We start from the raw sequence: 26,755 nt of genomic DNA on the forward strand, positions 1-26,755 counted from the left end.
TTTAAGGGCGGTCATTGGGTGACTCCCACCTGTACTGCTTCCCCTCTTAGATAATATATCAGTACAATATCTGGCGTTTAGCAGATGATTTTACCCAAAGCAACGTAGTCATGCGTGCATTCGTTATACCTACGAGTGGTCCCGGGAATCCAACCCACTGTTCCGGTGTTGCAAGCGCCATGCTGTACCCACTGAGCGTCAGAGGACACGTTAGTTCATGGAGAATTTCAAACCTTGTCGTATTTTTTTTTTTAAAGGGAGACAACTTGAACTCTTGTTTATTAACAGAGACGGTATGAAATTAAGAGGAGACGGAGAGAAGGAAGATGCAATGTAGGGCTGGTAGTCGCTAGGATACGTACAATTTTTACGTTTTAGTCATTTAGCAGACGCTCTTATCCACAGCAACTTAGTGCATTCGTCTTAAGATAGCTAGGTGGGACAACCACATTTTACAGGTATAGAAAGTACATTTTTCGTCAACGTAGCTATCAGTCGAGTCAAAGCTAGAATAGGGGGAGAAGGTATATGTGCAGAGTATAGGGCCCTTAACTGTAAGGCCACCCTCAGGCACCTTGTACATTATGTTGAAGTACATTTTGGAAATTGTCAATTAAATATTTAATACGAGTGGTTTTAAAAGGTCATAAGGGAAAGTTTGTGTTTGACCACTGCCGAAGTCGGTCATGGTCAACGCCCTGGTCAACAGACTACATTATCTGCTATCTGGTCCTCCTGACTCCCAGTGAGCAGCCCGTCAGTTCCCTGGAAATGTGACATCACCAGGTTCCAGTCAGGTACTCTATCATGAGGTTAGCCACAGCTCAGTGACAGCCATACAACATGTGACTGCATGCCAGAACAACAGGCCATTTCTGTCCCACACTTCAGTTGCCTCTATGCTCTTCAGATTATATTATTACACTCTGTCTGTCTCTGTGTGCGTGTGAAAGAGGGTCTTTCTTGTCAGAGACCTGAAAAGTTCCCACAAACATAAAAATCTGATAAGGTAGAAATTGTTTTGATTTAATAAACCAGACATAAAGCCTACTCCATTCTCACATGACAATTGTATTATGGTATAAAGCTGACCGTTTTGGCAAGCAACATTTCCACAGTAGTGTGTACTGGATCAGCTCTCTTCAGTGAACATTTTAAATGACGGCAGAAGTCGACTATTCCCTATTATAAGCCTGTTGTTTTTTCCCAACATATATTCCGCTATTGAATGTAGAAGTTCTGTGAAAGGTGACTAGAATCTCTAATCTGACCAAATCAGCTTCAAGGTTTTTATAGGGAATTTTGAATATTTCAGAATCTTGAACATTAATTATAATTTGTTCATGTGTGGCAGTTATCATGCAATAACAATCCTATTATTCTTTCACTTTTCCGTACTTCAAATGTTGCAAACCCAGACCCCTTGGTAGTTAAACCCAGATCCCAAGGAAATTATACAAGAAAGTATGTGTGCAAGATTGCAGTCCACATTAGGCAGTGTTATGCTGCCCCTGGAGGTATAATACAGAATTGACTGCCAAATGGGAATGACAGGGATGTCAATTTCTTTTTCAATAGCAGCTCAATGTATTCTGCTCCGTAGAGATTTTGGTCTTTGACCAGTCAGACATTCCTGCTCTAGGCACACTGAACAAATTATGGTAGTTTCCCATGGCAGTAAAATGGTAGCTAATATCACAAGCCCTTGGTTGTTGTAAATATGGTAAGGAAAATCTAGCAAATAAAGCATTAATGAAATATGCAGAGAATGCAATTATACTGCAATAAATATATGTATGGATGTTGCATATTGAGGTTTCCAGTCACAACGGTAGAACGATAGTTTAAACATTTTCAAATGTTTAAACTAAAACATGCAGCTCTACTTAATGTACAATGCTATGTATGAACTAACTTATTATAATGTATCAGTATTACAATGAAGATTTGGATTGCATAATTAAGCATACGTACTGTATTTACAACTCTCTTTGATATTATAGTACTGCTAGATAGTACACTCGTGCTGTATAGTTGCTTTTAAATACAGTGACGTCCTTTTTCATTGGCTGTTTCACTTCTCATCCATCTGTTCTCTGGACAAGCCTCTTGGCTGCTTGTCCTCCTGGATGGGGTAATGAGATGGTGTCATAATGGAAGTCTGGAAGAAAGGGTGAAGTGTTGAAGGGCTATCGAGAGCTATTCGTCGTTTGGAGCCATTCTTTAACCTGAAATGAAAACAACTTGTAAGAAAACTTGGAGATGCCATGAGTCCACTAGTCTCTTGTGACTCCCATAAAGGTGAAGTTTCTCCTGGATTTATTTTAGGGGAAGAAACCATCTAATATCAAGTTATAAAATCCTGAACTTCCCCTTTAAAATGTAGGTGATTTGGTTCTGGGTGCTGATATGAGTTCGCATCAGTGACAGAACAAGAGTAAAGGAAAGAACAGACAACAAACGGCCAAGAGTCCAGTGATGGATTAGTAGTAGGGGAAACCTACCAGTGCTATTCTGTCACTGCCACCATTGCACAGTTCTCTTTACTCTCCGAAGCTATAGCTAAGTACTCCGCCCTGAGAGAGAGAGAGACCGAGAGAGAAGGTGAGGTATAAGAGAGAGGGGCAGTTAGAAAGTAGCAGTTTTCGCTAGGAAATTACATAGCAAGAAAATAATATTTTCAGAGGAAGATTGAGGGAAAACGTGTGTGCTCTTGTGCGAAGGTATCTGTGATTGAATTGGACCTGTGTGTTTGTGTCTACTCACGCGCTCTCTCTCAATGCTTCCTCGCCTTGTGCTGATATCTTCCTGTAGCAGTAAATCATCTCTACCACCAGCCATACCTGCAGCCCAATGATGGTGACATACATCATCACCTCAGACAAGATGGACGCTATCCCCCTGGTCACTAGAGAATGAGAGGAGGGGTTAAGGGAACGCCTTGGGCTTAATTAATTATTAATTAATTAGAACCTATTTCAATGAAAATATACAGGTTTCTGAATGTCTGATGCCTCCTAGAAAACATGATGGTACAATTATCCCCAGACATCCACAAGGGTTCAGTGTTTCACTGGAAATGGCCCAGTTTTTCAAGGTCAACATTAATCTCAACTAAAACTGGTGGAATGACCTCAAGTAGTGGGTGAGTTGACTAAGCTTGCTGCTAAGCCCAACATTCTAGAGACACTGTATCAACCTTTGTGGAAGCCTTTAAAATATTACTTAGGATTATGAAAGCTATTTAGCTCTTGGAAGTTTTGACCTCTCCTCTCTTGAGTAGAAAAATCATTCATCCAAATGCAGGTCCATTAAAGCAGTACAGTAGGTCTCTATGTATGTATGTACTCTACCGTTCAAAAGTTTGGGGTCACTTAGAAATGTCCTTGTTTTTGAAAGAAAAGCAACAACAAAAAATCCATTAAAATAACATCAAATTGATCAGAAATGCAGTGTAGACATTGCTAATGTTGCTTTATTTAACCAGGTAAGCTAGTTGAGAACAACTGCGACCTGGCCAAGATAAAGCAAAGCAGTTCGACACAAACAACAACATAGAGTTACACATGGAATAAACAAGCGTACAGTCAATAACACATAGAAAAAAATAAAGTCTATATACAGTGTGTGCAAATGGCGTGAGGAGGTAAGGCAATAAATAGGCCATAGTAGCGAAGTAATTACAATTTAGCAAATTAACACTGGAGTGATAGATGAGCAGATGGTGATGTGCAAGTAGAAATACTGGTCTGCAAAATAGCAGAAAAGTAAATAAAAACAATATAGTGATGAGGTAGGTAGATTGGATGGGCTATTTACAGATGGGCTATGTACAGCTGCAGCGATCGGTTAGCTGCTCAGATAGCTGATGTTTAAAGTTAGTGAGGGAAATATAAGTCTTCAGCTTCAGCGATTTTTGTAGCTGGAAACGGCTGATTTTTTATGGAATATCTACATAGGCGTACAGAGGCCCATTATCAGCAACCATCACTCCTGTGTTCCAATGGCACGTTGTGTTAGCTAATCCAAGTTTATCATTTTAAAGGGCTAATTGATGATTAGAAAAACCTTTTGCAATTATGTTAGCACAGCTGAAAACTGTTGTGCTGATTTAAAGAAGCAATACAACTGGCCTTCTTTAGACTAATTGAGTATCTGGAGCATTTGTGGGTTTAATTACAGGCTCAAAATGGCCAGAAACAAAGACCTTTCTTCTGAAACTCGGCAGTCTATTCTTGTTCTGAGAAATGAAGGCTATTCCATGTGAGAAATTGACAAGAAACTAAAGATCTCATGTACTACTCCCTTCACAGAACAGCGCAAACTGGCTCTAACCAGAAAAGAAAGAGGAGTCATCGGATCTCAACCCTATTGAGCTGTTGTGGGACCAGCATGACCGTATGGTACGTAAGAAGTGCCCATCAAGCCAATCCAACTTGTGGGAGGTGCTTCAGGAAGCATGGGGTGAAATCTCTTCAGATTACCTCAACAAATTGACAACTAGAATGCCAAAGGTCTGCAAGGCTGTAATTGCTGCAAATGGAGGATTCTTTGACGAAAGAAAAGTTTGAAGGACACAATTATTATTTAATTTAAAAAACATTATTTATAACCTTATCAATGTCTTGACTATATTTCCTATTCATTTTGCAAATCATTTCACATCTGTTTTCATGGAAACAAGAATTTCTGTGACCCCAAACTTTTTAACTGTAGCGTATGTATGTATGTATGTATGTATGTATGTATGTATGTATGTATGTATGTATGTATGTATGTATGTACAGTGCTTCAGAAAGTTTTCATACCCCTTGACTTATTCCACATTTTGTTTTGTTACAGCCTGAATTCAAAATGGGATTTAAAAAAAATCTTGCCCGTCGACACAATACACCATAATGACAAAGTGAAATCTTGTTTTTAGAAATGTTAGTAAATTTATTGAAAATGAAATACAGAAATATCTCATTTACAGAAGTATTCACACCCCTGAGTGTTAGAATCACCTTTGGCAGCAATTACAGCTATAAGTCTTTCTGGGTAAGTCTCTAAAAGCTTTGCACACCTGGATTGTACAATTTCCCATTATTTTTCAAATTCTTCAAGCCCTGTCAAGTTGGTTGTTGATCATTGCTAGACAGCCATTTTCAAGTCTTGCCTCAGATTTTAAAGCCGATTTAAGTCAAAAATAAAACTAAGCCACACAGGAATATTCAATGACGTCTTGGTAAGCAACTATATGTTTTAGGCCTTTAGGCCTTGTGTTTTAGGTTATTGCTGAAAAGGGAATTATGTTGGAAAGCAGATTGATCCAGGGTTTCCTCCAGGATTTTGCCTGTGCTTAGCTCAATTACGTTTCTGTTTATCCTAAAAAAAAAAGTCCTAGTCCTTGCCGAGAATAATCATGCCCATAACATGATGCAGCCACCACCATGCTTGAAAATATGAAGAGTGGTACTCAGTGTTGTGTTGGATTTGCCACAAATATAACACTTTGTATTCAGGACAAAGAGTTCATTCCTTTGCCACATTTTTTTTGCAGTTTTACTTTAGTGCCTTGTTGCAAACAGGATGCATGTTTTGGAATATTTTTTATTCTGTACAGGCTTCCTTCTTTTCACTCTGACATTTAGGTTAGTATTGTGGAGTAACTACAATGTTGTTGATCCATTCTCAGTTTTCTCCTATCACAGCCTTCAACTAACTGTTTTAAAGTCACCATTGGCCTCATGGTGAAATCCCTGAGCGGTTTCCTTCCTCTCTGGAAACTGTGTTATTAAGGACACCTGTATCTGTGTAGTGACTGGGTGTATTGATACACCATCCAAGGTGTAATTAATAACTTAACCATGCTCAAAGGGATATTCAATGTCTGCTTTTTTTCTTTAATAGTTGCCCTTCTTTGCGAGGCATTGGAAAACCACCCTGGTCTTTGTGGTTGAATCTGTGTGTGAAATTCACTGCTTGACTGAGGGACCTTACAATTATCTGTATGTGTGGCGTACAGAGATATGGTAGTTATTCAAAAATCATGCTAAACACTATTTTTGCACACAGAGTGAGTGACTTGAAACGTATTATGTGACTTGCTAAGCAAATGTTTACTGAACTTTAGTTAGGCTCGCCATAAAAAAAGGGGTTGAATACTTATTGACTCAATACATTTCAGCTTTAATTTTTAATTAATTTGTAGACATTTTTTAAAACATGATTCCATTTTCACATTATGGGGTATTGTGTGTAGGCCAGTGACATTTTTTAATTTTTTTTTCAAAGGGTGTGAAGACATTCTGAAGGCACTGTATCTGTCTCTGCATGTACATGTCTACTGTATGTCTTTCTTGATACAGTATCTACTTAATGGCCAGCTGTCATTGACAATGATGTGTTGGACAATCAATGGCGTGGCTGTGGCTGAGCCTTTGGATTGGAAGATATGAGCGTTAATGACAGCTGTGACCGCTCTGTGACAGGGCTACTACTACTAACCATCCATCAACAGCTGTATAGATAATGAGATGTATGACTGTTTCCTGTTCGTCCCTCTGTCATATGTCCTTGATTTTGATGTCAATGCTTCCATTTTGAAACATGGTCCAATCTACCATGGACTATCTAACCCTGACCCTAAATCAAAATCATATAACCCCTGCATAACCCATCATTCGCTCTGACAATATTGCAATTTTTGTCAATTCAGGCATGGACATCGAGTGTCGGTCCACTCTCGTCCTCTCTTCTAACCTTCCTTCCTTCCCTCCCTCTACCCCACCCAACCTCCTTCCCCAGCACCCTCTCTCCCCTCCATCTCTTCCCCCTCCCCATGCAGGGTGTAAGTAAGCCCATGTCATGTCACTACTTTCACGAGGGTGATCTTAGTGTACTATTTCCCTCTCTTCCACCCTCCCCTCTCTCCTCCCCTCCTCTCTCCCTCTCCCCTATCCCAAGATGAGGGTGTGTGTCTACTATACTGTTTGTGTGTGTGTGTTCATTTGTGTCTAGACCTAAGCCTAACCCTGTGAACCCTAAGCCAAAGCCTTACGTCTTGGCACCACGTTGAGGTGGACGATCTTGGTGGCGTTGGTGTGGAACTCGTAGGAGGTGAAGGTGAGGGTGCGGTTGAAGATGCAGCGGTAAGTGCCCGTGTCGTTCCACGTCACGTTCAGGATGTAGATGGAGCCGTCCTGCAGGTCCTTGGTCTTCTTGCTGCCGTTCCAGTCCAGACGCTCGTAGAAGCGCTCGTCCGGGATGTCGCTCATTAGATCCTCATAGCTGTAGATCTATTGGGAAACACAATGGGGGGGAAGTGAGACATACGAGCTTGCAAACAAACTAATATGCTGTTAAATGGAGCATATCAGTTAGGATTGGCCTTGTGGTTAGAGCATATGCCCTGAGATTGGAAGGTAGGCCGTTTGAACCTTGATTATGTCATACCAAAGACTGTTAAAGCATTAAGGAGATGTATTGGGGGAAAGGCCTTGCGATAGACTAGCATCCTGTCCAGGGGTGTACTTGTACATCGAGCTGCCTCACGCTACAGAAACAGGAGATAGGATCCTGCTATTCTGGCTTGGACAAGATTACTTCGTTTTTATTCTAGGCTATATGAGACAGGGTTTGGTGAGCCAACACACTCATCCTGGGCAGATCATATTAGGATATTAGAATTTGTACATTACTGGATGAAATCTGTGCAGCACTTTTGTCAAAGCACCAATGTTCTGCATCAACAAGGGCTCATCTCTCTGGACTAAGTGCTCAATCAGGCACTTTGGTTCTGTTATGATTTGATTATGGAGTGATTTCAAAACAAGATGAAGTGATTTCTAAAGCAGTTTGGTTGGTACAGTATAAGCAGTGGTGGAAAAAGTACCCAATTGTCATACTTGAGTAAAAGTAAAGATACATTAAGAGAAAATAACTCAAGTGAAAGTCACCCAGTAAAATCCTACTTGAGTAAAAGTCTATAAGTATTTGCTTTTAAATATACTTAAGTATCAAAAGTCAATGTAATTGCTCAAATATACTTAAGTGTAAATATAAATTATTTCTAATTCCTTATATTAAGCAATCCATACTCTACCATTTTCTTGTTTTACTAAAATGTACAGATAGCCAGAGGCATGCTCCAACCCTCAGACATAATTTACAAATGAAGCATGTGTTTCGTGAGTCTGCCAGATCAGAGGCATTAGGGATGACCAGGAATGTTCTCTTGATAAGTGTGTTAGACCATTTTCCTGTCCTGCTAAGCATTCAAAATGTAACGAGTACATTTGGGTGTCAGGGAAAATGAACGGAGTAAAAAATACTTCCAAGTATTTTTACGTCAATTTAAGTATCATTTGCAGTGTTTTTCCTGATACAGCATGCATGTCTATAACAGCATGCATGTCTATAACAATTATTGCTCTCAATAAGAGATGGTTTTAGTTTTCCTCAGTGTCAGATGTAAACATACACACGTTTCCCTACAAGGTAAGAGTGTGTTCCAACATCAATACAGGGCGGCCATCAGCTATTAAATCGCTCCAGCACATAAACGCATACATGAGGAGAGAGATCCCATCAGGAAGTGGTGCAGGCAGGCCCTGACTAATACAGCCTCAACAAGGGCTCCTGCTAGGAGTGGCCGCAGCCAGTTGCCTGGTTTGACACTACAATATTTGGAAACTGTGAAACAAAAGTTTGGATGTTAAGGGGTGAATCCGTTTTAGACCAGTGTGCATAACTAAAACAATCTCTTATTGACAGCATTGCATGATTTACATGGCTGTGATGCTCTTTCATGATAAATGATAGTGCCCATTTCACTGGAGAAGAGACTGCTTGTTCTGCTGACATAGAAATTGCCTACGAAATGTATGCATGCTTGTTTTGGTTGATGTGTTTTGTCTTTTTACTGAATGAGTTAAAATGATCTATCTTGATGTGTCTCCATTGTACAGCACCCATTGGTGTGATGTCTTGGTAGTCATTGTGATCAGTGGGGCTCTCCCATTCATGAATTGCTTATGAAACCTTGTTTCATAATCCAAATTGAAACTAAAAGACCTGCCTTTGTTGCTGATACAACAGACAAGTCAACCTGCTTGGCTACCCCAATGACCCCTTATGGGGTCGATCCCCACAGAATGAATGGGAACACTTTTTAAACTCTGCTGGGAGGGATCACTTATTGTGCACTTGCACACTCCCTGTCATGGATTTAACAGCGGTGGAAACTCCCTCTAGCCAATGTTAACACCAATCCAATCCTTTAAAATCCATGTCGGTGAGTGTGCAAGTGCAAAGTTGAATAATAAAAATAATTTATCACATTTCTATAGCGGTTTTCATAATAAACTAAGCGCTTCAAAAGCAAAAAACAAACAAGCAATACATCATGAGTAGCCTAGCTATAGTTAGTTAGGTCAACCAATAGAGGAAAAGTGTGGAGAATCTAAGGTGTGTCTCAACAATATTTATTTTCTCTTTAAGTGTGCACTCATTCACTACTTGCCACAGATCTAAAATCACTGGATTGGTGCAGTCATGGGCTAGTGGGAGTACCATATTTCTTCTACCAGTCATTTCCTTTCAAATCAGTGAAGGAAAGTGAACAGGTGCACATTTTGCGAGGAGGAGAGATAATTGGGATATATCCCACTACTGTCCCTATGGGCCCTTAGATCCGTGTCTACTCACTTTTGTGAACTCGCTCTCCCCTTTGGGCATGAAGGACCATTCAACAGTGGCCTCGGCGGGCACCTCGCCCCTCATCTTACAGGAGATACAGCCCAGCTTAAAGCCTTCATTGACCACTGCGTCAGTGTCAGAATCCACCTCCACACACGCTCCATGGCATAGAGACGCTAAGGAGAGAGAAAGTACAACAAACATACAGTTAGCCATGGATATTTGTCTTTACAGCCCACTGGGTGAATCAACGTTGTTTCCACGTCATTTCAATGAAATGATGTTGACCCAACGTGGAGTAGACGTTGAATTGACGTCTGTGCCCTGTGGGAGTGCACACTTCTTTTACAGTGGTCACATCCGTGCAGCACGATAATTTGATCACTATAAACGGTTGGTCAATATAACCACGTTCACTAAAAATGGAGTGCAGTGTACGAGTAAATCTGAAGTAGGCCTGAGAGCCATAATGGGTGTTGACCCTTGTGCATTGATCCATGGCTTGAGAACAGGCTGACACAAGGCCAATGCTCTAGTGATATTGCAGACAAACTGTTTCCTAATGCTTGTCAATTGAATTGGCAGATAATATGACAATGATATCATTCAGAGTTTTTGTTTTGCGTGCTTGCTCCTATCGCTCATAGCATGCTTGTCTTTTTTTCAATATCAGAGCAAATTGTTTTATTTATTTATTTCCACTCATAATTTCCATATACGTTTTGTTGTCGTTTTGGTCAATTGTGTTTTTTTTCTATCAGATTCATATAGTCTATTGACGAATTAGCTAAAAAAGCTACAATTGCTAAGGGTGACCTGGATGTAGAAATTGAGGGGAAATAAACAGATTGCAGTGAGCGAAGCTAGTTTCCTTGCAGCCTGTCTGCGAGGTAGATATAAGTAAGCTATTTGCATATATAGACGCATAAGTCTATATATGCCATCATGTCACATACTGTACATCGGCCGAGAGCAACACACCTGGAACTGCAAGTGTTTCTTTCTCACACTGCACCCTGCAGTTTCCACAAAGGCATCTGCACCTGCATCGCTCTCAACCAATGATCTCGTGTTATTTTCAGCTTTGACCTCTGGCGATGCTTTTTTGTTCAACCGCAATGAGATGAAGGGGACAGGATGCACAGGTGGTCAGATGGAAAGTGACTTGAAAATAAACCACTACATAGTTTGGTTGAATTTCATAGTCACCATTCATAATATACTACCTGATATGCACCAATGTGAGAACTCTCTGATAGAAATATTGCAACACTGAATACTGATACAGATGAAGACAGAGAGAGAATACTGCAGAGAAAGAGGAAGAAACAGAGGGAGGGAGGGAAGAAACAGAGGGAGGGAGAGAGAGAGGAAAGGAAGGAAGGAGGGAGGAAAGAGAGAGAGTTAACAGTCATTTCCAGGAGAGGCAGAGGAGGGGACAGGCATAATGCTTGCTGATTCACTGCAGAGAGAGGGGGGAGGAGGAGAGAAAGTTAACATCACAACAGTTTCATCACATCAGCTACTTCCACATGGGGGGGGGGGGGGGGGGTCGGGATACAGCCCATGCAGACAGACGTGGAGAAAGGGGACAGAGATGGCTGGTTTTGACTGCTCAGAAAGGAAAAGACCCGGAAGGAACACAGACATGAGGACACAACACTGTCACATTTCACACTACCACCATATCATCCAGCAAATGAGAGAGTTGGAAGGGGGTTGGGGGAGGTCACAAGACAGGAGATAATGCTGATGCACCATTGCTGCAAGACAGCAGAGGAAGGAGAGGGAGAGGGAGAGTGGTGAAAACTGACACAGTGCAGTGTAATTATAGAGTACACAAACAGTAGCAGGCCGTTGTTTGAAGAGGAATGAAGAGAGGAGAGGAGAGAGGCACAGTGGGGAGGAGTGGATACTGCTGCCGGCTGTTCATAGCAGAGACAGCGAGAGGAGAGGAACAGAACATGCAGAGTGTGTAGACTCATCCAAACAAAGTGCAGACTCAGCGACCTATCATCAACCTTCTGCAAACTCATTTCCGGTAATGTGACAGACACAGCACACAATATCCAAATCCATTGCGTAATCTGTTGACGGTTGGGCAGAGATTCGCCTTATGCAACTAATATTCCAGAAACTGCAGATTAGATTAGGAGAGGGGGCAGTGTGGGGGATTAGCCGTTGATATCAATTTACTGAATGCCCTCAGTCTGAATGCAACAATACAAAATGGTGAGTTATAGTTCAGTCCCGGAAACGGCTGTCTATCTGTCAGTCCCTACAGACTGATGTTGGTAAGTCAACTGTTAGGAACGGAAGGGATTGCAAGAGGATGGATGGTCATTCTCTGAGCCAGAGAGGAGATAGATAGAGGAACAAAGCAGAGAGAGAAAGTATAAAAGAGAGTGATCTACAGTAGAGTGAAGGAGGGAGAGAGAGAAATAGAGAGAATGAAAGAGGAATCTATAGAGCGAAGGAAAGAGGGAGAGAGAGAGAGAGACAGAAGGGAAACAGATCACGTCAGTTTCCATGACAAGGTTACCACCCATTCACAGTGGAGATGCACACACACACCCTCGACCTGGGGAAATAGCAAACATCCATAACATGTCCCTGGACACTAACTAAGAAAGAAACTTTCCATAGTAACAAATAGGTGTAATGTACTGTTTGTCACATTCATTTTCTCAGAGGATTTGACACATCTAGACCAGCGTTGCATTTGAGGATGCAAGAATTCTTGGATCTGTGTTGAAAATGGCCTATTGACACTCCCCTACGATTTTTCTATCTTTGAATTAGAATCTCCATAGTACTGTACATTGAAGTGTGGTCTGGGGACTTCTATCAGTTCAGGGAAAGAGAACACACACACACACACACACACACACACACACACACGCACTGTCTCAGATGTAATCAGTGCGTCACTGCTGAGTGAGAAGGCATTGTCGTGAGACACCCATCAGGAAATCACTTTGGAGCACTATCGTCCCTCCTCATTGGTCTCCCTGTCTCCAGGCCCAATACGCTGGCTGTTTGTGTGTGGAGGTTTTTGTGTGTGTGAACTGCTTCAACCTGAGGCTGAACTGCTTTGACTCATGGGCAGACCCAGAGAGAGAGAGAGGATCTATGACCAACAGTCAGTTTATCTATCAAATGTATGGCTACCACTGCAGATGACCCTGGGCATGTGTTTGTCTTGGGTTGTTTCTCTTGTCTCGTCGATTGTTGTAATTAGATCGAAACAAATATTTTAGTTCAATCCAAAAATAAAGCCTATGCATACTTTTCTGACATTTAATGGAAAACTTCTTTAATGTTTTTTAGAGTACTGTTTTATCAGTGAGTACATAACAGGTACAAACTTTCTGCCATTATAGTAGCTACAGTCAAGTAAAACCATACTTAAGAACGTGCAAAGAGCTTATAAAAACACTCCATTCACTGTGTGTGTGTGTGCGTGCAATTAGAACATTTGGTCATGGTCCAGATTAGTGGATTAGATTAAACGGATAGATTACAGCTTCCATCAAATTTACAGATTTGAATAATATATTTCATTTTGAGGCTATTCTGAACTCATAGGAGAAGCTTGAACCAGATCACAACTGCAAGGATTTGAATGATCTAAGCAGTGCAATGGCTGCTGCATTTCCATTTACAGTCTTCATTCCCAAGATGTTAGCACACACAACATGAGCCCATCAATCAGGGAAGCCTTTGGGAGGGCTATTTGAAATGGGCAAGTGAAGAAATTATGGTAATCTTAATTGAAGATATGAACTACTGAATTGATCTCATCTCCAAAGTGCTTGAGAGTTTGGAGAGGCTTGCCACTTCCAGTACGCCATTAACATTGACCTCGTCCTCTAGCAATTCCTGCTCGTCCATTTGACAGGCTATGGGTCTATGGGCCTGTGCAGGTCACTCTAACATTGAGGATGGTCACTCTAACAGCGAGGATTCCTCAAGGCTGCCCATTCTTTAGTTTTGATATGTCTTTATGTTTTACACTCTTGTCAACAGCAAGGACAAGCGAGGCAGGTAGTATGCAGTTTAGTCATATCGGGGGAAAACTGAGATCGGCCCATTTTGGTCTTCTTGTCTCACCATCTACTTGTCTCAATCATCTGCTTGTCCAACTCTCATCTACCTATCTCACTCTCCTCTACCTGTCTCACTCTCATCTACCTATCTCACTCTCATCTACCTGTCTCACTCTCATCTACCTGTCTCACTCTCATCTACCTGTCTCACTCTCATCTACCTGTCTCACTCTCATCTACCTGTCTCACTCTCCTCTACCTGTCTCACTCTCATCTACCTATCTCACTCTCCTCTACCTGTCTCACTCTCATCTACCTATCTCACTCTCATCTACCTGTCTCACTCTCATCTACCTGTCTCACTCTCATCTACCTGTCTCACTCTCATCTACCTGTCTCACTCTCATCTACCTGTCTCACTCTCATCTACCTTTCTCACTCTCATCTACCTGTCTCACTCTCATCTACTGTATTTGAAGACCAGGCTTCTTTGAGGATTCTGTCTGTCTGTCCTTATCATCACCCATTGTCTGTCCTCTCTCATTTCTTCTCCCTGAATGGGTACAGATGTGCACAGCACGCCAGACCCTGTCTCTCTTTGGGCTGCCCTCACTTGGCCCGGCCGGTCCAGCAGACAGACAGGCTGCTTTATTTACCCGTTGCAGAAGGGCTGTTGCATAACGCTCATACCTCCACCCCAACCTCTCTCTCTCTCTCTCTCTCTCTCTCTCTCTCGCTCTCTCTCTCTCCCTTTTTCTCAAAAACAATTTTTTTGTTAGCCTGGTCTCATTGTCCTCCATCACTCGGCAGCTCTCTTTGTGCAGAAACTCTCCATTCTCTAAATCCCTCCATTCTTTTGATGCACTGACATACTTTTAAGAGATTTGGCTGTGGTGCTGCCAGCAAGGGTAAACTGTGTGTCCTACAGATGGTAGCGCGAGGGCCGCGGTACTGCTAACGGGGGCAGGTTTAGATGGGGACATGGTGGGCATACTGTGTGTCCTACATTTGGGACAACGAGTGGCGGTAGCGGTTGTTTCGTTTACAGGGGCAGGGTTAGAGGGGGACAGAGGATGCCTGGGGGAGATAAGCTCTCCCTAAATCTCCCATTTAAGGAAATGCTTCCTTCATTGTATTCAGAGCCTCAGCATAATCAAAGCATGCCACATGGAAGCATAAGCAAAACCACAGCACGTACTTATACATACATACAAAATATACTGTACACTCATAGATCTGACCATGCATCAGCAAACATTCTCTTTGATTTGTGCTTTCACCACCGCTCTGTAATTGTAAGGGCCACGTGTGTGTACTTGCCTGACGACTCTGAATTCTTCCCGCTGCTCTATGTTCACTACATACTTCAGTCTGACTAAAATCACTGAAGTCGTTTGTGGTGACGTCAAAATGAAAGGTGTTGTACAAAACAAAGTCATCAGCGATTGGATCATCTCTAACCAATCAGAGTAAGAAAGCCAATGACGAATTTTCCAAATGCTGCTTTACCCACATGTGTTCTGGCTCTCGCCCAACCCATTGGTTTCTGGGACCAATCAGAATGGTAAGAATTTGTTAGCATTCTAGAAAATCGTCTGGGAGGTACTCAGATCCAGACTAATTGCGGGGAAGAAACTAACGTCCGTGGGCGTGGAGTAGCGTTTGGCCGCAGCAAGGAGTTTGGGTAGCCAGACAATGTGTGTACATCCATTCAAATAGAAACATGCATGTTTTTCACATAGGGCTGGGATCATGAACTAGATTCCGCATGGTGACGATTTTTTTCTTCAGCAAATGGTCGGGGAGCCGGAACATTATTACAAATAATTTGTAGACTGCAAATTGACTGCAAGAAGCCCAAACAGATACACTACATGAACAACAGTATGTGGACACCTGCTTGTCGAACATCTCATTACAAAATCATCGGCATTATTATGGAGTTTGTCCACCCCTTAGCTGCTATAACAGACTCCACTCTTCTGGGAAGGCTTTCCACTAGATGTTGGAACATTGCTGCGGGGACTTGTTTCCATTCAGCCACAAGAGCATTAGTGAGATTGGGCACTGATGTTGGGCGATTAGACCTGGCTCACAGTCCGCATTCCAATTAATCCCAAATGTGTGCGATGGAGTTGAGGTCAGGGCTCTGTGCAGGCCGATCAACTTCTTCCACACCAATCTTGACAAACCATTTCTGTATGGACTTTTCTTTGTGCATGGGGGCATTGTCATGCTGAAACAGGAAAGGGCACTCCCCAAACTGTTGTCACAAAGTTGGAAGCACAGAATTGTCTATAATGTTATTGTATGCTGTAGCGTTAAGATTTCCCTTCATTGGAACTAAGGGGCCTAGCCCGAACCATAAAAACAGCCCCAGACCATTATTCTTCATCCACCAAACTTTACAGTTGGCAGTGTGCATTGGGGCAGGTAGCGTTCTCCTGGCATCCGCCAAACCCAGATTCATCCGTCAGACTGACAGATGGTAAAGCGTGATTCATTACTCCAGAGAACGCGTTTCCACTGCTCCAGAGTCCAATGGCGACGAACTTTACACCACTCCAGCCAACGCTTGGCATTGCGCTATTGATCTTAGGTTTGTGTGCAGCTGCTCGGCCATGGAAACCCATTTCATGAAGCTCCTGAAGTACAGTTCTTGTGCTGACGTTGCATCCAGAGGCAGTTTGGAACTCTGTAGTTGCAACCGAGGACAGACTAATTTTACACTCTTCACAATATAATCCAGGATGGCATAGCAGTCAGACATGTGTTTTTGTCTTGTCCCGTGTATATATTGTTTTCTTCGTATATTTTTCGTATATATTTTAATCTCACTTTCCAGCTACGGACTGAATTTACTCTCCTGCAACCCGCCTCACCCAATGTTGTACGGATCTGCTATTTTTATTCTTTAGAACCGGAACCCCCTTCAGAAGCTAGCCAGCTAATTAGCTACTAGCTAGTAGTCAGTTGGCCACTGCTAGCGGTCCTCACCGTTAACTCGGACATCAGCCAGCCTCAACCTGGTCAATTCCTGCCAGTCTGCACAGTGCGATATAGCCTGGAGCCTGGAGCTAGGCTCAACTTCCGGCTAGCCAAAGAGGTCCACCAGCCAATTCTTGGGCTACAATACCTCTTTTGCCAATTGGCCTGGACCCTTTACTGCCGACACGGAGCCCCGCCGATCCATCATGACTCGTCTGCTGATGTAACCGTCCAAGGTGGTTTCAACAGGCTCTTCCGTTGCGACGTCGCCGGATGCCCATCTGCTAGTCCCGGCCAGCTAGCTGTCTGAATCGCCATGCATCCAGCTCGCCTAGCGTAGCAGCGACTATGGAATTGGCTCCCTGACTAGTGCTACTCATGACTAGTACTACTCATTGAACCCTATGATCACTCGGCTACACATGCCTCTCCCTAATGTCAATATGCCTTGTCTATTGCTGTTTCGGTTAGTGGTTATTGTCTTATTTCACTGTAGAACCCCTAGCCCTGCCCAATAATCATTAGAAAGCCCTTTTGTTCCACCCCCACACATGCGGTTACCTCACCTGGCTTAACTGGTGCCTCTAGAGACAAAACCTCTCTCATCGTCACTCAAATCCTAGGTTTATCTCCACTGTACTCACATCCTACCATACCACATCCTACCATAACTTTGTCTGTACATTATCCCTTGAATCTATTCTTCCGCGCCCAGAAATCTGCTCCTTTTACTCTCTGTTCCGAATGCACTAGACGACCAGTTCTTATAGCCTTTAGCCGTACCCTTAACCTACTCCTCCTCTATTTTTATGGTGATGTAGAGGTTAACCCAGGCCCTGCAGCCCCCAGCACCATTCCCATTCCCCAGGCGCTCTCATTTGTTGACTTCTGTAACCGCTAAAGCCTTGGTTTCATGCATGTTAACATTAGAAGCCTCCTCCCTAAATTTGTTTTATTCACTGCTTTTAGCACACTCCACCAACCCTGAATTCCTAGCCGTGTCTGAATCATGGCTTAGGAAGGCCACCAAAAATCCTGAAATTTCCATCCCTAACTATAACATCTTCCGACAAGATAGAACTGCCAAAGGGGGCGGAGTTGCAATCTACTGCAGAGATAGCCTGCAGAGTTCTGTCATACTATCCAGGTCTGTGCCGAAACAATTCGAGCTTCTAATTTTAAAAATCCACCTTTCCAGAAACAAGTCTCTCACCGTTGCCGCTTGTTATACACCCCCTTCAGCCCCCAGCTGTGACCTGGACACTATATATCAACAGAGTTCATACTGTTAGGTGACGTAAACTGGGATATGCTTAACACCCCAGCCATATTACAATCTAAGCTAGATGCCCTCAATCTCACACAAATTATTAAGGAACCTACCAGGTACAACCCCTAAATCCGTAACCATGGGCACCCTCTTAGATATCATCCTGACCAACTTGCCCTCTAAATACACTTCTGCTGTCTTCAACCAGGATCTCAGCGATCACTGCCTCATTGCTTGAGTGCGTGATGGGTCTGCGGTCAAACGACCACCCCTCATCACTGTCAAATGCTCCCTAAAACACTTCAGCGAGCAGGCCTTTCTAATCGACCTGACCCGGGTATCCTGGAAGGATATTGACCTCATCCCGTCAGTAGAGGATGCCTGGTTGCTCTTTAAAAGTGCTTTCCTCACCATCTTAAATAAGCATGCCCCATTCAAAACATTTAGAACTAAGAAGAGATATAGCCCTTGGTTCACCCCAGACTTGACAAAAACATCCTGTGGCGTTCTGCAATAGCATCGAATAGCCCCCGCGATATGCAACTTTTCAGGGAAGTCATGAACCAATATACTCAGTCAGTTAGGAAAGCTAAGGCTAGCTTTTTCAAACAGAAATTTGCATCCTGTAGTTCCAAAAGGTTTTGGGACACTGTAAAGTTCATGGAGAATAAGAGCACCTCCTCCCAGCTGCCCACTGCACTGAGGCTAGGAAACACTGTCACCACCAATAAATCTACGATAATCGATAATTTCAATAAGCATTTTTCTACGGCTGGCCATACTTTCCACCTGGCTACACCTACCCTGGCCAACAGCTCAGCACCCCCTGCAGCAACTTGCCCAAGCCCCTCCCCCCGCTTCTCCTTCACCCAAATCCAGAGAGCTGCAAAATCTGGATCCCTACAAATCAGCTGGGCTAGACAATCTGGACCCTCTCTTTCTAAAATTACCCCCCGAAATTGTTGCAACCCCTATTACTAGCCTGTTCAATCTCTCTTTCGTATCGTCTGAGATCCCCAAAGATTGGAAAGCTACCGCGGTCATCCCCCTCCTCAAAGGGAGAGACACTCTAGACCCAAACTGTTATATACCTATATCCATCCTGCCCTGCCTTTCTAAAATCTTTGAAAGCCAAGTTAACAAACAGATCACCGACCATTTCGAATCCCACCATACCTTCTCCATTACGCAATCTGGTTTCCGAGCTGGTCATGGGTGGTGCACCTCAGCCACGCTCAAGGTCCTAAACGATATCATAACCGCCATCGATAAAAGACAGTACTGTGCAGCCATCTTTATCGACCTGGCCAAGGCTTTCGACTCTTTCAATCACCACATTCTTATCGGCAGACTCAATAGCCTTGGTTTCTGAAATGACTGCCTCGCCTGGTTCACCAACTACTTCTCAGATAGAGTTCAGTGTGTCAAATCGGAGGGCATGTTGTTCGGACCTCTGGCAGTCTCTATGGGGGTGCCACAGGGTTCAATTCTCGGGTAGACTCTTTTCTCTGTATATATCAATGATGTTGCTCTTGCAGCTGGTGATTCTCTGATTCACCTCTACGCAGACGACACCATTCTATATACATCTGTCCCTTCTTTGGACACTGTGTTAACAAACCTCCAAATGAGCTTCAATGCCATACAACACTCCTTCCGTGGCCTCCAACTGCTTTTAAATGTTAGTAAAACTAAATGCATGCTCTCCATTGAAAGTGCCACATTGAAAGTCACAGAGCTCGTCAGTAAGGCCATTCTACTGCCAATGTTTGTCTATGGAGATTGCATGGCTGTGTACTCGATTTTATACACCTGTCAGCAACGGGTGTAGCTGAAATAGCCGAATACACAAATGTGAATGGGTGCCCACATACTTTGGTATATACAGTGTATAATATTTGACTGAAACATAATCATTTCAAACCATACTTACATTTTATACAATCACGTGTCTCTATTATGCGTGGGAACACTTGGGAACGATTTCCAAAATTAACATCACTTGGAGCTGATTTCTTGGGATTTTATGGTCGTTTATGTCCAACAATGAACCAGTTGGGGAAACCTGACATAGGGGGTCAGTTTGGCCTATTTATAACATATTTTATTGGGGAGAGATGGATGACTCAGTTCCACACAGGTACAGGTGTATGAATAGCACCATACGGGACATTCTTCAAATTACCAACTGGGGCATTAGCATTGTAAACCAGGACCTTTTTCCCCAAGAGCATGTTTCTATACCTTGCCTCCTGCATTGGCTAATGAGGTTGTAAAGGCTACTACAGTGCTGTGAAAATGTATTTGCCCCCTTTCTGATTTTCTCTATTTTTTCATATTTTTAATTCTGAATGTTATCAGATCTTCAACTAAAACCTAATATTAGATAAAGGGAACCTGACTTCACAAATAACAACAAAAAATATCTAATTATTCTATTTATTTAATGAACAAACTTATGCAACACCCAATTCCCCTTTGTGAACAAGTAATTGCCCCCTTACACTTGATAACTGGTCGTGACAACCCTTAGCTGCAATGACTGCAACCAAATGCTTCCTGTAGTTGTTGATCAGTCTCCCACATCGCTGTGGAGGTATTTTGACACACTCTTGCACAGAGAACTGCTGTAACTCAGCGACATTTGTGGGTTTTCAAGCATGAACTGCTCGTTTCAAGTCCTGCCACAACATCTCAATTGGGATTAGGTCTGGACTTTGACCAGGCCATCCCAAAACTTAAAATGTGTTGCTTTTTAACCATTTTCACGTAGACTTGATTGTATGTTGTGGATCATTGTCTTGCTGCATGACCCAGCTGCGCTTCAGCTTCAGCTCACAGGTGGATGGCGTGACAGTCTCCTGTAGAATTATCTGATACAGAGCAGAATTCATGGTTCCATCTATTAAGAGATTGAGAAACAGCTTCTATCCCAAGGCCATCAGACTGCTAAACAGCAATCACTAACTCAGAGAAGCTGCTGCCTACATTGAGATCCGATCACTGGACACTTTAATAAATGGTTCACTAGTCACTTTAAACAATGCCACTCTAAATAAGGCCACTTTAATAATGTCTACATATCTTACATTACTCCTATCACATGTATATACTGTATTGAGACCCAATCACTGGACACTTTAATAAATGGATCACTAGTCACTTTAAACAATGCCACTTTAATAATGTTTACATGTCTTACATTAGTCATATCACATGTATATACTGTATTTTATACCATCTACTGCACCTTGCTTATGCCGCTCGGCCATCGCTCATCCATATATTTATATGTACATATTCTCCTTCACCCCTTTAGATTTGTGTGTATTAGGTAGTTGTTGGGGAATTGTTAGATTACTTGTTAGATTTGTGTGTATTAGGTAGTTGTCGGGAATTGTTAAGATTATTTGTTAAATATTACTGCACTGTTGGAACTAGAAGCACAAGCATTTCGCTACACTCGCATTAACATCTGCTAACCATCAGACTACCACCACCGTGCTTGACCGTTGGTATGAGGTTCTTACTGTGGACTGCGTTTGATTTTTGCCAGACATAATGGGACCCATCTCGTACATGACCCAGCTGTGCTTCAGCTTCAACTATAGGAAGCGTTGGATTGTTGTCATTGCATCTAAAGGTGGCATAACCAGTTATTATTGAGTGTTAGGGGGGCAATTACTTTTTCACACAGGGGCGTTGGGTGTTGCATAACTTTGTTTGTGAAATAAATGAAATAAGTATGTCATTGTGGTGTTATTTGTTCACTCAGGTTCTCTTTATCCTTTATCTAATATTAGGTTTTGGTTGAAGATCTGATAGCAGTCAGTATCAAAAATATGCAAAAGGAGAGACAATTTGAAAGGGAGCAAATCATTTTCACAGCACTGTACATGTAATATCGATTCAGAGTACATTATGTGCATTTGTGCATACTGTAATATATTTGCTGTATGCAAACCGTAGAGAAGCACACCTCACAGCACAGTCCATTCTGTTTTCCATGATGCTAGGTGGGTAGACACAGTGGGCTTGGGTGACCGATTAAGCAACAATGAGTACAGGTAATAAACTACACTGTTCTAGACTGTTCCATGCTACTGAGCCCTCAATTTTAACTCCAAGGCATGGCCTCATCTCATCTCGTTATTCGCTCTGAAAACAAGAGCAGCTGGTTTAGGCTTTTAGTGAGCAATCCGGCAAAATGAGGCACGCACGCACGCACGCACGCACACACAGAAGTACACACTGGTCTTGTTCATTGCAGTTAATGGGAATGAAAGCTTGGTTAAACAGCGCACAGGACATTCAATATACTGTATCTCTATGATTTAACAATCAGTGTAACAACAGCAGTCAGAGTCCCTGTAACTAAGGCTCAAACAACAAAAGATTCACACACCCTTCTCCTCTCAAAAGCTGACCATGCACACAGTACTGGGCCCCTATGCTTATTGGCCCCTATAAGAGCAGACAAAGAGTGAAGACTGGACTGTGGCTGTGACAACCACCCACTGGCCACTCACCTTGCAGAGCCCACAGCGCTAGCGGGACCAGCAGCAGCTGAACTGCAGACATCCTGGCGGAGGGAAGGGAGACGGCTCTCACCGGTGCCAACCGACAAGCACTGTCACACACACACCACAAACACCACAGACAGGGAAAGACAAAGAAAGACTGTAGGTCTCCGTCTATTAGCAGCTACTCCAAGTAAAGGTACTCTCAGAGCAAAAACTTCTGGGTCTTCAAAATGTCTTCACTCTCTCACTCCAGTGAGGATGGGTAAAAAAAAAAAAACTCAAGAGAAAAGTATCAAAACACAACTGGAGCGTCTCAACCAGTCTGGGGGAGGAGATCTGAGGCAGGACCTCTTCTGGTGAGACGAAGCTCACAGTCAGAGTACATTTTTCGTCCTCCTCTTCAGCTGGTGCTTGGCCTGGGGGGTGTCCCTCTGTGGGGTGAGTGGCCAGGTGAGGTGGATGTCAGCTCTAGGCTGTGTCCTTATCAGGAATAAGCAGCCTCCTCCTTACCTCACCGGCCTCCGTTCTAAATCAGACTGGTGCCTGTCCAGCTGACAGTCTACAGAATCCACAGTCGCCCCACACAACCGGATTCAGTTACCAATGATGAGGAAATAATGCCCTGCGCCTCAGGTTTCAGTAACCCTGGCTGCTCGTTTAAAGCTTTTGTTCAACTGTTTATAATCTGGACGCGCTGTTTGGCAATGTGACTGGGTGTGCACAGAAAAAAAGCAACATGTGGTAAATAGACTAGCAGCTGATACGATCAATGATTCTTCGTGATGAGCTTTCTCAGGAAGACATGTTGAGTTTAGGCTCAGAAAGTAGAAGACAACATTAGTGTGTCTGATAGAATTTGTGCATTTCATGGAAGACAGATAATTGTGCAATGAGTTTGAGAGATGCAATGCACTATTCACCATAAGAACGTGTTATATTTGCAAAAATAAACATCATTCCACAACACTTATGATAATTGATGTTTTACATTACATTTTTGTCATTTAGCAGATGCGCTTATCCAGAGGACTTACAGTAGGCCTACTTAGTGCTTACATTTTTGTTCTTGTTCATACCAATACACTCGTGCACGGTAACACTAACCCCTACAGGTCGGGATAACAGGTCATTCCATACACAACAATTAAGGGTGATTGTGGCCAAGAAGGCATGTAGAAATAACTTTACAATAGGCCTATTGACCTATCTAACTTTTTACCATTTGTTATTATAGCAGTGGTCATATACATACCCTACTAAACTACATTCCGATATATTATTGGATATGACTATACAAAGCACGAAATTAATTAATCAAAATGCCTAATTAAAAACCGAATAAAATTCGTGACTTTCTCTGATTCTGGCAACTTCACATTTTAAAAAGATATGCTGCGTTTATGAGCAATATCTGTCGTTATGTACGGTACCCTCCTATTCCTTATTTTCTTTCCCCATGTGTTCCTCTTTAGATTATATTCTCCATTGCGTCTACTCCAAGGTTTTCGGTCGACTGTTGCCTCCCAGGCAATTCCGTGCGTTTGAGAGATCTGCTTCGGCGAGTAAAACGTGGCACAGAATTTTACCAATAAAAAGCGAAAAATCCCATTCTAGGCACTTTCAAATAGTATCCACAGTAGGCCTACGAACAGGCAATTTTTCTACATAATTTGCTATTGAATAGGTGACCAGAGCGCCGAGGAGATAACGGATGAGACTGCGAAATTACATGGTCTTCGGGAAGGCTGCAGCCTATTTAGGCTATATCACTCTTTGGGACCGGGAGCGCTAAGAGAGGTTGGGGAGTGAGGTGAATGGGAGGAGTAGTGTATTGCAGCAGTGGGATGGAGAGGGAGGATCGGAGAGGTATGTGGATGTTGTTGTGATGGCAACGATGATTTAATGTGCTGTTTTCATCCCATGCAAAATCCACGTGTGTTTCTCGAACACACTGTATAGGCCTATAGTAAGCGTAAAATGGTCAAATCAGAGCCTATACGCCTATGAAACGGCGCTGTAGCATTATTTGCTGACCAAACCGCGCGTGCGTCTGCCATGGCGCGCAAATGGATTTTGTTCATCCACACCAGATGCGATCAGGACACGCAGGTTGAAATATCAAATCAAACTCTGAAACAATTATATTAATTTGGGGACAGGTCAAAAAGCATTAAACATTTATGTAACATACTGGCGAGCGTTACATAATACATTTGCACATACATGTTATTCAATCATTGCACCCACACTGCTCTCATCAGCCGCTGCAAGTCCTGCTTTTCCCATCTCCTCATTGATTTTTAGAAGCATATACCCACGTGCCATCTCACCAGCCTCCGCTTTGGCTCCCCCTCATGTCCCGCTCACGCGGTCGGCGTTGCCGGCCTTCTAAAGCCTGACCCGTCTCTGCCCTTCATCATGGAGGTGGACGCCTCCGAGGTTGAAGTAGGGGCTGTTCTTTCCCAACGCACTGGATCGCCAGCTAAACTCCATCTACTCATGGAGCTGTCTCCCGCGGAGTGGAATTACGACGTGGGGGATCATGAGTTGTTGGCAGTCAAGAAGGCGCTGAAAGCATGCTGGGCACTGGCTGGAGGGTGCTAAACACCTTTTCCTTGTCTGGACGAACTACAGGAACTTGGAGTACATTCAAGCAGCGACAAGGCTGAACCCGCATCAGGCCAGGTGGGCCCTATTCTTCGCCAGGTTTGACTTTACCCTTTCCTACCGGCTGGGATCAAAGAACGTTAAGGCCGATGCGTTGTCCCGGGTGCATGACACAGAGGATCGGAGGGAGAAAGTGACACCCATTATTCCCCTGTACCGCATTGTGGCTCCTGTCATGTGGACATGGACATCCATCGAGCCCTGAACAGGAGCCTTCACCTGCCCAATGTCCCAAGAGGCATATCTACTTGTCCTCTAATGTGCGGGACCGTCTCCTCACCTGGGCACACACAGCACCTGTGTCGGGGCACTCGGGTATAGCCCATACTATCGACAGTCTCTCTGGTACTGGTGGCCCACCTTGGCCCGGGACGTCCGGGTTTACGTCTCTTCCTGCTCCACCTGCGCACAGAGCAAGACTCCTAGACACCTTCCCTATCGCAAACGCCACCTGCTGCCGGTTCCACAACGACCCTGGTCCCATCTCTCCGTGGACTTTGTCACAGACCTTCCCCCCTCAGAAGGGCACACCACCATCCTGGTCGTTGTGGACTGGTTTTCCAAAGCCTGTCATTTGATTCTTCGGCCTGGTCTCCCTACGATCCTGCAGACCGCGGAGGCTCTCTTGTCTCACGTCTTCCGGCACTACGGGATCCCGGAGGACATCGTTTCTGACCGTGGTCCTCAGTTCACCTCCCATGTCTGGAAGGCCTTCATGGAACGACTGGGGGTCACGATCAGCCTCACCTCCGGGTACTGTCCCCAATCAAATGGGCAGGTGGAAAGGGTAAATCAGGAACTGGGTACGTACCTTCGTAGTTACTGTCATGACTGGTCAGGGGAGTGGGCTGTGTTTCTGCCTTGGGCAGAATACGCACAAAACTCCCTCCGTCACTCCTCCACTAACCTCACACCTTTTCAGTGTGTTCTAGGCTATCAGCCGGCCCTGGCACCAGAGTCAGATCGAGGCTGCTGATGGCATGGAACACCACGCACACCCATCTACAGCGCGTCGTCCTCTGGCAGAAGGCACAGACCGACCGTCACTGCAGTGTGGTCCCGGGCTTTCACCCCGGTGACAGGGTCTGGTGTTCTACGAAGGACCTTCCCCTCTGCCTGCCCTGCCGGAAGCTGAGCCCGCTGTTTGTGGGGCCGTTCAGTCCTGAGGAGAATCAATGAGGTGACGTACAGATTACAGCTCCCCGTCAATTACCGTATCTCACCCTCATTTCATTTATCTCTCCTCAGGTCGGTGGCAGCTGGTCCCTTGGCTAGTGCTGGACCCCACGACGCACCTCTCCCTCAAGGGGGCCCTGGCGTACTCCGGCTCACAGCGTCGTGGGGGGCTTCTCCAGTACCTGGTCGACTGGGAAGGGTACCGTCCCGAAGAGCGATGCTGGGTTCCTACAGGGATGTCCTGGATTGTTCTCTCATTCGGAACTTTCACAGGCGTCGTCCCGACCGACCCGCACTGCGTCTCCGGGGTCGTCCACAATGTCGGCGGCACCCAGCTACTGGAGCAGCGCCTCGGGGGATGTACTGGCACACCAGCCTTCGCTTTGGCTCCCCCTTCTGTC

The 26,755-nt window shown here is 43.9% G+C and overlaps 1 protein-coding gene across 1 annotated transcript; it reads right to left on the minus strand.

Moving 5' to 3' along the window:
• Positions 1–1,005: 1,005 nt before the first annotated feature.
• On the minus strand, positions 1,006–24,320 carry LOC139573813 (sodium channel regulatory subunit beta-1-like). The gene is made up of 6 exons (XM_071397705.1): positions 22,518–24,320; positions 9,691–9,857; positions 7,043–7,280; positions 2,767–2,908; positions 2,505–2,576; positions 1,006–2,228 (listed from the first exon to the last, which is right to left on the minus strand). The coding sequence occupies exons 1-5, from the start codon at positions 22,567–22,569 to the stop codon at positions 2,510–2,512; spliced, it is 666 nt and encodes a 221-aa protein (XP_071253806.1). The 5' UTR covers positions 22,570–24,320; the 3' UTR covers positions 1,006–2,228; positions 2,505–2,509.
• Between the last annotated feature and the right edge of the window lie 2,435 nt (positions 24,321–26,755).

Source organism: Salvelinus alpinus, chromosome 4, assembly GCF_045679555.1.
Source record: "Salvelinus alpinus chromosome 4, SLU_Salpinus.1, whole genome shotgun sequence".
NCBI classification, from domain to species: domain Eukaryota; kingdom Metazoa; phylum Chordata; class Actinopteri; order Salmoniformes; family Salmonidae; genus Salvelinus; species Salvelinus alpinus.